A 13,895-nucleotide genomic window follows, 5' to 3' on the forward strand; every position below is an offset into this window, starting at 1 on the left:
ATACTCGTATGGTATATGATATATTTACACTAGCTGACGCAGTAAACTTTGTATTGCCATATAAATAAAAAAATGTTAAGGGTGAACAACCCTTACCACTTAGGGGTATGAAAACTAGATAGTAGCCGATTCTCCGACCTACTGAATATGCGTATAAAATTTGATAAAAATATGTAAAGCCGTTTCGGAGGAGTACGGTAACTAACATTGTGACACGAGAATTTTATATATAAGATATAACTTGTATAAATATAAATATCTAAATTAGTCAAAATTAGCTTATTTTAGTTTAATTTAGTTTTAATTATTATTTTATTGTATTTATAGTGTAGTATTATTAAAATTTAATTAAACGAATCAATTGTTATGCCAAAGAAAGCTGAATAAATATTTAATTTTATCGCTAAGTAACAATTGTTTTATTTATTTTATTCCCATAGATTAGTAAAGATTACTCACTCCTAACAAGAAAATGTACCCAGTTTTGAGAATTGAAATAGTTGCGTAAAAAAGTCGTGCCACGTTTCCGTGCAAAAATTTCCCTAAAATATTTGAAATAATTATTTAATTATTATGTAAATTACGCAGTATTAGTTATTTATTCGTAAATTTTCTCTAAAAATGTGTTTATTTGTCAAGAATTAAAAAAAAGAACTTACTAATAAGCCGTTTGTGGCTCCACTCAATTTCAAGGCGGCGAAGTATCTTTACTTATCTATGTTTATTCCCAACAATATAATAATTACAGGTTTGTGGATAATAATAACGCTTTCTACACTCACAGCCCTCACTAGGATTCCCTGTGTCGTGGGTACCATGTACACACACAAAGACAAATACACAAACACCCAGACCTAGAAACAGAAACCTAAATTCATCATTTAGATGTCTGGCCGGGGATCGAACCCGAGACCCTCTGCGCGTCAGACCGGTATGGTGACCGCTCCGCCACGCGGGTCGTCAATATCCATAGTAACAACCTCTGTCCCACTATTGGGCGAACCCCAGAAGTGGGATTAAGGAAGACTGAAGACTCTGGCGGCACCGCCACACCTATTTCTGTTATAACAGCAGTGTAGCGCTGCTGTGTTCAGGTTTGAAGTGTGGTAAGAGACATACTTATCCGAGACGTTCCAGCTTAATCTTCAGGGGTAGCAGGTCGACCTAAGTTAGAATTCTAATCCTATCTTGGGTTGATTACAGATCGATACGACAGTGAGTTAGAATCAGGTAGACTAAATTTTCGTCTGTTACTTCTATATTATAAAAGGTGGTAGAACCCTCTATGGTTCGACTCCGGCGTCACCACCGCCACACCTATTTCTGTTATAACAGCAGTGTTGTGCTGCTGTGTTCTGGTTTGAAGTGTGGTAAGGGAGACAGGTAAATTTCTGAGGGATTCAAGCTTGTTCCTCAGATAGATAGATGGTCGACATCAGGTAGGAATCTAATCTAATCGGGTGTTGATTACAGATCTTCATACGATATTGAGTTACAAGCAGGTAGACTAAATTTTCGTTTTCTACTCCCATATTATAAAAAAAGACCGCCACTGCATAGGGTACTTTTTATACCGAAAAAACTAAAACCTACTGTTCACGACGGATAGATAAAAACTATAGTAATTGATCTCAGATCGCGAGCGAAGCTAGTATAGTCCGCGTAAAACTACTAGTCCGCTCTGAATATAGAAATGAATCGCGTCGCCATAGCAAATTGGATGACCACACCTGCTCGCAACAACTTCAGAGCGGACTTTTTTTTTTAAATAATATAGGAACAGCGGACGAGCATGCAGTCCACCTGATGGTAAGTGACTACTGCCGCCCATGGACATCTATAATCAACCCCAGATAGGATAAGATATTCCTACCTGAGGTCAGCCACAGATGCGCCGCTACCCCTGAGGACTAAGCTGGAACGCCTCGGAAAAGTCTGTCTCCCTTACCGCACCCTTCAAACCGGAACACAGCAGCGCCTAACACTGCTGTTATTAGGTAGAAATAGGTGTGGCGGTGGTGCCGCCGGAGTCGATCCACAAAGGGTTCTACCACCTTAAACGGACTAGCAGTTTGGCGGGGACTATACTGTATTTTATAATCTATTTAAGTATATTTAGATTCTGCTAATCTAATCGTGGGGCGTGTAACTTGGTTAGTGGTCGTTTCAGCGCCAGACACGGGCCATGTGCTTTCTGTTCTCGTGTTACCATATCCACTGCGGGATTACGGACTGTCCTATTGTATTTTACCTACGGGGGATAAAGTTATCCAACTCATTGAAGATATTATATATGTCGGAGAAAACACGATTAGGACATTTGAAGGTGGTAGAACCCTTTGTGGTTCGATTCCGGCGGCACCACCGCCACACCTATTTCTACCTAATGACAACAGTGTTAAGCGCTGCTGTGTTCTGGTTTGAAGGGTGTGGTAAGGGAGACAGACTTTTCCAAGGCGTTCCAGCTTAGTCCTCAGGAGTAGCGGCGCATCTGTGGCCGACCTCAGGTAGGAATATCTAATCCTATCTGGGGTTGATTACAGATGGCCATGGGCGGCAGTAGCCACATACCAGCAGGTAGACTGTATATTTTATTGTATGTATTTTGGGTTATGTAACTTAAATTTTATTGTATTTATTTTATTGTATGTATTGATTTTTTTTAGGTTTTAGTTCGATCAGCAATAAAAGCGTGTTGTTTTTAGTTGTTTTTTTTTAATTATTATTTATTTTATGTGTGCATGTAGCCAAATACCGCGAATAAATGACTTTATTATTATTATTTTCATATAAGACGAGTCCCTCGGATATTTGTAGTGAGGACACGATACACGGTACGGAAATATACGAATAATTTGTTTTATAGCCCAAATACATGTGAAGAACGATATACTTTGAAGTTTTACTTTTATTAGTTTTACGTAAAAAATGCTGAAATACATATCTACTTTATAGTATAAGTAGCTGACCCGGCAAACTTTGTACCGCCTCAAAATCTATTTATCAAGTATATTTCATATAAAATATAGCCTATGTTACTCGTGGATAATGTAGCTTTCGAACGGTGAAAGAATTTTTAAAATCGGTCCAGTAGTTTTTGAGCCTATTCATTACAATCAACAAACAAACAAAGTTTCCCTCATTATAATCTAATATATAAAATTCTCGTGTCACAGTTTTCGTTGCCATACTCCTCCGAAACGGCTTGACCGATTTTGATGAAATTTTTTGTGCTTATCCGGTATCTATGAGAATCGGCTAACATCTATTTTTCATCCCCCTAAGTGATAAGGGTAGTTCACCCTTAACAATTTTTTATTTATATGGCAATACGACGTTTGCCGGGTCAGCTAGTATTAGTATAGATAATTTACCTTGTGTGTTAGAAACTACATTTTTACAATTTACTAGCTGACCCGGCAACGTTGTGTTGCCATATAATTAAAAAAATGTTAAATGTGAACAACCCGTATCACTTAAGGGTATGAAAAATAGATAGTAGCCGATTCTCAGACCTACTGAATATGCATATAAAATTTGATGAAAATCGGTAAAGCCGTTTCGGAGGAGTACGGTAACTAACATTGTGACACGAGAATTTTATATATAAGATTAACCCCATCCTCCCGTGGTGAGCATCCCTAGTAATTGCTAAGACCACGTTGATACGTAGTAATTCATAAGTATGGTTTAAAAACGCAGTGATAGCCTAGTGGTTAAGAAACTCGGCCTCTTGATCGAGGGGTCTGAGGTCAATTCTGAGTCTGAACTGATTTTTCAAAGTTATATGCGTATTAGAAATTAATTATCACTTGCTAAACGGTGAAGAAAAACATTGTGAGGAAACCTGCATACCTGAGATATCAAAAGACGTTCTCAAAGGTATGTGAAGTCTACCAATGTCCAATACGCACTTGTCCAGCGCGGTGGACTATGGCCTAATCCTTCTCATTCTGAGAGGAGACCCGTGTCCAGTAGTGGGACAGTAATGGGTTGATGATGATCGTTTAAACATTTTTCTACCAACAGAAAATTAAAAAATATATTTTGGCGCGCTCAGGAACTTAATTTACTAAAATAGAACTACTTAAGTACTATTTCCTTTTATTCACATCTGTTTATTGACTGCGTATAGTCCGCGCCAAACTGCTAGTCCGCTCTGAAGTTGTTACGAGCAGGTGTAGTCATACAATTTGCTATGACGCGATTCATTTCTATATTCAGAGCGAACTAGCAGTTTTAGGCACTATAACGACCTTAGACCATCCCCTGTTAAAGGACCATCTCCTCCCTAAAAGGGCCACGTAGTATGGGAACGTTCCCGTATTTCGTTACTATATTTATATGTTATTAAGATGGTAAAACCCTTTGTGGTTCGTCTCCGGCACCACCGTCACACCTATGTCTTTTATAACAGCAGTGTAGTGCTGCTGTGTTCTGGTTTGAAGTGTGTGGTATGTAAGACATAGTTTTCCGAGGCGTTCCAGCTTAGTCCTCAGGGGTAGCGGCGCATCTGTGGCCGACCTCATGTAGGAATCTAATGTTATCAGGAGTTGATTACAGACGTCCATGGGCGTTAGTAGCCACTTACTCAGCTGACTGCATGCTCGTCTGCTACTCTTATATGTTATATTACTCTGCTCTGATAAACAATGTATAAAAAAATTAAAAAGTCAGTGTGGGTAAATATATACTTAATGAAATAAAGAACAAAGTTGAAAGCATTTAATGACAAAAACAAATTTAGAAAAATACAAACAGCAATTTGTTATAAAATACAATTTACATTTTATTAATTAAATCGTTGCATTTTATCGTTTTAATTGTGTCGTCCCAATTTTCTATAAGATATGGTAAGCTTTGGCATTACTTAAGAAAATGAAATAGTGTGGTGCCATCTGTTGACAAGTAGCTATAAACCGTCGCGTCATATAACTGTACACAATTCAAAGTACAGCGCCATCTCTTGACAAGTAGCGGTAAGCTGTCATTTAATAAAATTGCGCTTTGTAAGGCGTTTTTCTTTCAAAATCAATTTTAATTTAGTAGATATTTATTTTTTATTTATCCAAGCAATCTTAAGTTATGACAAAGTAATCTTTATTTATTTGGTCATCCTTATTTAAATCATGAGTATTCATAAATTGACCAAATAAATATCTTTATTTATTTGGTCAATTTATGAATACTCCATAAATTTAGTAATTTATGTAATGTTAGAAAACTTGCATTGATTCAGGATGTGGCGCCATCTATTACGAAGTACCTGGAGATAGGCTCAAACAAAATTGTGTCAGCCATTTTAATCTTCATTACTATCTCATTTGCTCATTTATACATATAAATGAAAAAAAGTATTTGTCTGTTTAAATCATAGATTAGTAAAGATTACTCGCTCCTAACAAGAAAATGTAATCTTTTGACAATAATCACTGTCATCTATTTTCGTGTTTGAAAAATATTAAAAAAATGTAGTTTTAGATCATTTACGAATGAAACGATATTTCTTCGAACTTTTTCTTCGATTTCGTGTCTTAACTGCGACACCACGACAGCCATTAAACGGCTAACAGAAGTCAGCTGTTTAAGTCATTTAATGGCTTGCTTTAATTAGAAGGCGATGACATATCTATACTTATCTATGGTTTAAATTTACATATTTTCAAACTTACTGAAGCTATAGACGGGACTTCACACATTTGACATAAAAAGGTATTAGCCTTAAGCATTCAAAAAACATTTAAGACACGCAAATTCCTTTTTTTACTAAAAGCCAAAAATTGAAAACAGGCTAGGCCTTTTGGGTGGGGCACTTGGTGGATCTCCCTTACCATTCTGAGCTGCTGCTACAGCCGCGGCTTGCGACTTGCCATTCTCCGCAGAGCTAGCTGCTGCAGCTACAGCTTGCGACTTATCTGCTGCTGGATCTTTGGGCTTGTCACCAGCCGCGGGATCTTTGGGCTTGTCACCAGCCGCGGGATCTTTGGGCTTCTCACCAGCCGCGGGATCTTTGGGCTTGTCACCAGCCGCGGGATCTTTGGGCTTGTCACCAGCCGCGGGATCTTTGGGTTTGTCACCAGCCGCGGGATCCTTGGGTTTGTCGTTACTTGCCGCGGGATTGTTTCCGTTGGCCTTGTCGGCTACGCTCTGAGCTGCCGCCGCTGCCGCCGCAGTGCTGCCTATGCCGTCAGCACTGCTGCCGGCTATAGCTGTGGCTTTGTTTCCATTACCACCGCCAAATACGTCTGAAAGAAAAGGTAAGGTGTTTTTTTTAATAATGTGGGATTATTAGCTTGCTGATGACTGGAAGCTGATCATGTCTGTATGCTTGGAGTTCTGTGAGATGTCTGTATGTTAGATCTGTCTAGTTAGTGTAAGTGGCCTCGGCCGTTCTAATTAGACCAATAAAATAAATAAATAAAATAAATAAATAAATTAGACGGTAATGCGGACTGCATTACCGTCTAATTTATTTATTGTGTATATCAGGTAAGTGGAGGTATATACTAACTATACCTGTGCGCAACAGCTTCAGAGCGGACTAACAGTTTGGCGCGAACTATAGATCTATATATATATATTAATGAATGTTTGTCTGTATGTCCTTGATAAAATCGTAAACTATGCATTTGATATTGTGATGATCTTTAGCAAAGTTGTTGTGCATGAGCCCACGAAGGTTTCTGAATTGGTACGACCAATTTTCGACAGATGGCGCCACTGTCATTCCAATGAAGGTACATGTCATGTATTTTTTTAAGCGCGGGCGAAGCTGCGGGCTCTACTAGTAATGAATAAAATGGATTTTATAAATATCGTCCGCTTAGGGGGTAAGTAGTGGTATAAATATTGGTAAAAGCTACTTACTAAAGAAATCACCTGAAATCATAAAGAAAACATTTTAAATTATTAAATGAACTAAACAAAATGTTTAAATTTTTGTCACTTTATAAAATTTAATTAAAAATGCATTTTTTTGTTTTTTAAGATCAAATCTGATGGATTTAGACAATAGTTTACTTGAAAAAAAAATATTTACTTAAAAATATTTCTTATAATGAATGATTTTATTGTAACAAAATTGTATGAAAGAAAATACTTACCGAGGCCAACTGTAACAAGTATAAGAATTTATTATTAATACATTAGAAATAATGTGAATTTGTGATGCTTGCTTAATTGCAGTAGAGTTTGAAAGATTTTATAATATAGGAGTAGCAGACGAGCATGCAGTCCACCTGATGGTAAGTGGCTGCTGCCGTATGGACACGTAATCAACCCCAGATAAGATTAGATTCCTACCTGAGATGGAACTACTCTTGAGTTGGAATGCCTCGGAAAAGTATGTCTCCCTTACCACACCCTTCAAACCAGAACACAGCAGCGCTTAACACTGCTGTTATAACAGAAATAGGTGTGGCGGTGGTGCCGCCGGAGTCGAACCACATAGAGGTCTACCACCCTCAAGCCATTGGTCACTGTGGTATGGACATGTGTACAACTCCATATAGAGCTGGTTCTACCTGAAGCCGATCACACGTTGCTACCCCTGGTAACTAAGCTAGAACGTCTCAGAAAAGTATGTCTCCCTTACCACATCCTTCAAACCAGAACACAGCAGCGCTTAACACTGCTGTTAAGACAGTGGTACGACCATCGTTGGAACTATATCTATCGTGAAGCAGTTCTGTCAGTGTGTGGGTGTGTACTGTCTTACATATGAGGACCGGCTTAGTGCGCACGTGGCACATGTGATCAGCTTCAGGTAGAACCTAGGGGGTTACTACCATCTCTTAAAACAATATTATTTTAATCATACTGTTCCTTTTTTTGCAGGAAATTTAACTGTTTAAGCAAAATATGATAGTCTCAGTTGGTTTTATACAATGGATAAGCGAAAAATGAATAAGGGTTTAAGTTTGTTCAACTGTGTATGACGGAATATTTTACTGTTTTAAGGAGTAAATAAAACTTTGCTGAACTATGATGGTTTTTCAATGATGGTGGTAGGCCCCTTGTCTTTAATTAGCTTGTTATAGGTACCTATCTGTAGACGATAATGACCACACCACATTTTGCTTCTTCAAGGTAATAAAAATATATTGAAAATAATTTAAATAATATTTTGAATAAATAGTTTAAATAATGTTTCTTACACTTTTACTCACGAAGTAAGTTTTTATGTATCGCGACAAGAATATACAAACAGACATGCTCAAAACAGAGCTATATATATCAATTATATCTATTTAAGCCGTACATCGAACCTGGAACCCACAAAATGGACGGATTTAATGACCCGTTCTTGGCGCAATTGAATACATTTTAAATTTATTTGTTACGCAACTCTTTTGTTTAAAAGTAATTATAGTTTAAAAACCAAAAACCACGCTAAAATCGCACAAAGAAATAGTCAATCCTGACGATCCTCATGAGAGGGGATAAAATTATTAAAATCGTGTATTGTCATTCTTGATAAGTGTTCAAAATTTTAAATTTAAATTAATCGGACCGTTCGAAGTGGGTAAAAATCGAGGTCAAAGTTTCCGTTACATACATACAGGTCAAGTTAATAAAAGCGTGGTAAAAACTAGCACAATTTATATGTAAAGATAGTTAAATGTAATAAAATATGTGAAAATAATCTTACTTGGCTGACAATGCACTGAAACTGCGAAGCAGCACTGAAAAGAAAATAATAAAATATATTTATTAAATTATCTTAAGTATTAATTAACATCAATTTACTTTGGCCATAGATAAGTATAGATATCTCACCGCATTGTAATTGAAGGAAGCCATTAAATGACTTAAACAGCTGGCAATTCTGTCAGCCGTTTAATGGCTGTCATTGTAATTTACGCAGAACAATGCCGACATGCGCAGTTAAGACACGAAACCGAAGAAAAAGTGCGAAGAAATATCGTTTCATTCGTAAATGATCTAAAACTACATTTTTTTAATATTTTTCAAACACGAAAATAATTGACAGTGACAATTGTCAAATAACATTTTCTTGTTATAGTCGTCACAATTTAATAGGCCCATTTTGACACATGCCATTCTAATGTCATAAATGTTTTAAACTAAGTTTTTAGTAGGCAGTTTACGACCACGTGACAGCTTGCGGCTTCAAAGCATTCGGAAAAAACCATAATCGATTAACTTTCAAATAATCGAAACTTATAATTACCAATAACTAATTATTTATACCTTTTTCATCATAACAACAATAAAATCGTAACACTGTTGCTTAGTGAATGATAAAACGAAAAAAAAATACAGTTTACCAGCGATGCTTTATTTAATCTTTCAATTATTACATTTTTAAATTACACTAGAATTTATTTTCTTTTCTCCTTTCTTATTAAAAATTTAGATGAATTAGAAAGATATTAAATAAATATTCTGTTTATAAAATATTAAGTAATCTATACAATACGATGAGCGGTTGTTATAGATATGTCGTAAAAATCGGTTTCTTTGGTTATCGATTTGTATGTCACATGCTTAGAACCTAGCGATGGCATGTGTCAAAATGGGCCTATTAAATTGTGGCGACTATAGGAGCGAGTAATCTTTATTAATCTGACTTTGGCAAGCTTCCGCTATTCGATACTAGATGGCGTCACACTATACGCGCATCTCGTATAAGTACTATCGAAGTTTCTATTAATCATATGCCAATATTTTGGATATTATAAGCTCTGAGTTAAGTTAAAAATATCCATTAAATGACACTGTTATAAACACGTATAACTCCTAATCCTAATTTGTGGCGTCGTAATTCTTGTTTCTCGGCCGCCATCTTGAAATGATATGCAAATCGTTTTCGCGGTCTATCACGCCGTAAAATTTGTTAGGCGGCCCCATAGATTAGTAAAGATACTTCGCCGCCTTGAAATTGAATGAAGCCACAAACAGCTTATTAGTAAGTTATTTTTTTGAATTCTTGACAAATAAAAACATTTTTAGAGAAAATTTACGAATAAATTACTAATACTGCGTAATTTACGTAATATATATAAGTAATAAATAAATAATTATTTCAAATATTTTAGGGACATTTTAGCACGGAGACGTGGCAAAACTTTTTTACGCAACTATTTCAATTCTCATAACTGGGTACATTTTCTTGTTAGGAGTGAGTAATCTTTACTAATCTATGGGCGGCCCTTAGATTTACAATATCATTGTACAATACTTTTTATTGTCCAATAAGATTGAAAGGCGTTCTGAATCCAAACGAGCAATTACATTGCACAATACTACGAACTGCACAATTTTTTCGTGTTCAGTCGGAGAATAGTATTGAGCCCGTGTGCTAAAAATACTGCGCAATACTGACCCTACACGATGCAATGGAAAAATATGGTGCAATAAAAATTAAACTCGCTCAAGCTTTCGGTTAATCATTGCGCAATTTTCAATATTAACTCTGAACGGTTAATAATATTGTACAATATAATTGACCGTTAAGGTGGTCTGTTGGAATAATTATGGTCTCAAATTCAATTATGAACAACTTTGGTCTATAAATTTTTGTTGTAAAATCAAAGTTAATAACATAAATAATTCAAAATTTCGAAACGAATTTCCGATTATAACTTTTTTCTAGTAATTTTACAAAACTACATTAGAGAATTTTGATAGAGGGGTTTCAAAGAACGCGGGCTGTCTGACATGACACGTTCAATGTCTGTAGATAAACGGAGCCTTTTCTTCACGAGGGGAAACCTTCAAAAGGTATCCAACTCCGTGGGAGCGACTATCATCCTCAGCGCTTGGTGGAGAACTCCGGGATCTCCGATGGAACGCAACCGGAGTCCTCTTAGCGCGTTGCCCCGTCGGGCTCCGCCCAGATGACCACGCAACTCGCTCTCCTTTTTTTATAATGTAAGAGTAGCAGACGAGCATGCAGTCCACCTGATGGTAAGTGGCTACTGCCGCCCATGGACATCTGTAATCACCCCAGATAGGATTAGATATTCCTACCTGAGTTCGGCCACAGATGCGCCGCTACCCCTGAGGACTAAGCTGAAACGCCTCGGAAAAGTCTGTCTCCCTTACCACACCCTTCAAACCGGAACACAGCAGCGAGACACTGCTGTTATTAGGTAGAAATAGGTGTGACGGTGGTGCCGCCGGAGTCGAACCACAAAGGTTTCTACCACCTTCAACCTCCTTGTGGAGTGTACGACGGTATGCGGTCATACACACCGCCGTTCTTCCCGGGGATGCTTGCTGGACGGTTCGAGCTCCCACTCTTGCCGCCGGCAACCCCGGAAGCCCCTTTTAGTCGCCTCTTACGACAGGCAGGGGATACCGTAGCTGGTCCCGGGACCACAAGAACAAGATAAACGGAAAGTAGGATAAGTATTACTCACCAAAATAACACAAAAAATAGTCAATTTCATGGTAATGACGTTATTACAACTGGTGTTTTAAATGCAATAACAAACAATGAAGCTTCTGAATATATTTTTCTCATTTTATACCGAATTTTACAACAATGCCTACGGAAACTTGTGTAAATAGAATATGCATATTGTTTGGGAAATTACGTAGATACGCTTTTGGCCCCAATGTAGCCAACTTTATCATTTTATTATTGAAGAAAACGAGAAATTGTGATGGTATAGTGCGCGCGACTGCTAGTCCGCTCTGAAGTTGTTGCGAGTGAGTAGTCATACAATTTGCTATGGCGACGCGATTCATTTCTATATTCAGAGCGGACTAGCAGTTTCGCGACTATAAGCTACTGCCCATGGCCCTCTACCGGATTAAGGGGAGCACGGAAGGGGCAGTCCACCCCTAGATACCGATCCTAGGGGGGGGACCCAAACAATTTTTTTTTTATAATATAAGAGTAGCAGACGAGCATGCAGTCCACCTGATGGTAAGTGGCAACTGCCGCCCATGGACATCCGTAATCAACCCCAGATAGGATTAGACATTCCTACCTGAGGTCGGCCACAAATACGCCGCAACCCCTGAGGACTAACCTGGAAGGCATCGGAAAAGTATGTCTCCCTTACCACACTCCTCAAACCAGAACACAGCAGCGCCTAACACTGCTGTTATGACAGAAATAGGTGTGGCGGTGGTGCCGCCGGAGTCGAACCACAAAGGGTCCTACCACTTTCAATACTCCTTCAATTCTGTGACCAAACTTAAGTTCATCTTAATCTCACCTGGGGTTAATTACAGATGTTCTGACGACCTTTTTTAGCATCTTGGAAGGTGGTAGAACCCTTGCAACAAAGTTTTATATATCCACATCACATTATTCATAAAAAAAACATATTTACAATACCTATATTTATGTACATATCTACAAAAAAGGGGGAAAATAATCACTATAAATAAAACAAACCATCTAAAATACCCGTGTGAGGCATGGTTCCTAAAACGCTGGCGGCGTTCCCTTGCTGCACTGCTAGGCTCAATCTTTGGGCGAAGCAGCCGCCAGCTCTTTGGTCACCAGAAGCGAGGACAAGTCTGGTCTACATATCTGACATTAATTTCTTCATGTCAGATGACCATGGATCCATTGTCTCTGCAAGCGCAGCAAACAAATAATTATCCAAAATGTATAATTATCTGTAGTTGTCTTAAATAAGTGAAAATTACATTTAACAAATTTCATTCATCATCATCATCATCATCAACCCATTACTGTCCCACTGCTGGGCACGGGTCTCCTCTCAAAATGAGAAGGATTAGGCCATAGTCCACCGCGCTGGCCAAGTGCGTATTGGACTTCACATGCCTTTAAGATTTTTTTTATAAATCTCTCAGGTATGCAGGTTTCCTCACGATGTTTTCCTTCACCGTCTAAGCAAGTGATAATTAATTTCTAATACGCACATAAATTTGAAAATCAGAGGTGCTTGCCTGGGATTTGAACCTCGGACCCCTCGATCGAGAGGCCGCGTTTTCTAACCACTATCTATCACTGCTGTTCCTCACATACGAACTAACAAAGCAAGTTTTTAATATAAGAGTAGCAGTCGAACATGCAGTCCACCTGATGGTAAGTGGCTACTGCCGCCCATGGACATCTGTTAGGATTTCATATTTTTCTGATAAAGATTTGCATGATCTGGTAGATGATAGATTAATTATTAATAACGGGCTCAAGTTGGCAGCACTGTTTCCATGCGACATTTATTTTGCAAATATTTGAGATGTATGGCTAGTTAATTGAAGCATGAAGTAATATATTTCATGTATAATTGTACGAAGTTTTAATGGCGCTTGCGTAGGCAATGGTTTTATTTCTATTTTAGCTAATAGGAGTAGCAGACGAGCATGCATCACCGGTAAGTGGCCACTGTCGCCCATGGACATCTGTAATCAACCACACATAGGATTAGATATTCCTACCTAGGTCGGTCACAGATGCTCCGCTACCCCAGAGGACTAAGCTGGAACGCCTCGGAAAAGTATGTCTCCCTTACCACACCCTTCAAAACGGGACACAGCAGCGCCTAACACTGCTGTTATGAGGGAGAAATAGGTGTGGCGGTGGTGCCGCCGGAGTCGAACCACAAAGGGTTCTACCACCTTCATAATTTCATGTATAAATGTACGAAGTTCTTAATGGCGCGTGCGTAGGAAGTATTTTCATTTATATATTTTTTTTCATAAAGGAGTAGCAGACCAGCATGCAGTCCACCGGTATAGTCCGCACCAAACTGCTAGTCCGCTCTGAAGTTGTTGCGAGCAGGTGTAGTCATATAATTTGCTACGGCGACGCGATTCATTTCTATATTACAGTTTATTATTTCTATATACAGTATATTATTTCTATATACAGTTACGTCAAGCGTTCGTTCGGAGTAGGGTCGTTTCACATTGTTCGTAACATTTAATTTAATTAACCAAGTGTA

The 13,895-nt window shown here is 38.1% G+C and overlaps 2 protein-coding genes across 4 annotated transcripts in view; both read right to left on the reverse strand.

Moving 5' to 3' along the window:
• Positions 1-13,895, reverse strand: part of LOC140755632 (uncharacterized) — a 224,412-nt gene that overhangs the window by 48,669 nt on the left and 161,848 nt on the right. The gene's annotated exons all lie outside the window — the stretch shown is intronic.
• Positions 5,186-11,432, reverse strand: LOC140755633 (uncharacterized). 3 transcript variants are annotated; one of them, XM_073090937.1, is made up of 3 exons: positions 11,388-11,432; positions 8,651-8,684; positions 5,186-6,245 (listed from the first exon to the last, which is right to left on the reverse strand). In XM_073090937.1, exons 1-3 carry the CDS (start codon positions 11,415-11,417, stop codon positions 5,767-5,769), a joined length of 543 nt encoding a protein of 180 aa, XP_072947038.1. In that variant the 5' UTR covers positions 11,418-11,432; the 3' UTR covers positions 5,186-5,766. The 3 variants fall into 3 exon arrangements, with proteins under 3 accessions (XP_072947038.1, XP_072947039.1, XP_072947040.1); XM_073090938.1 differs by lacking the exon at positions 11,388-11,432 and adding an exon at positions 8,779-8,817; XM_073090939.1 differs by lacking the exons at positions 8,651-8,684; positions 11,388-11,432 and adding an exon at positions 6,868-7,007.

This window comes from Epargyreus clarus, unplaced genomic scaffold (assembly GCF_041222505.1).
Source record: "Epargyreus clarus isolate Ecla_fem2 unplaced genomic scaffold, WU_Ecla_fem_2.2 ptg000033l, whole genome shotgun sequence".
In the NCBI taxonomy this organism is placed as follows: Eukaryota; Metazoa; Arthropoda; class Insecta; order Lepidoptera; family Hesperiidae; genus Epargyreus; species Epargyreus clarus.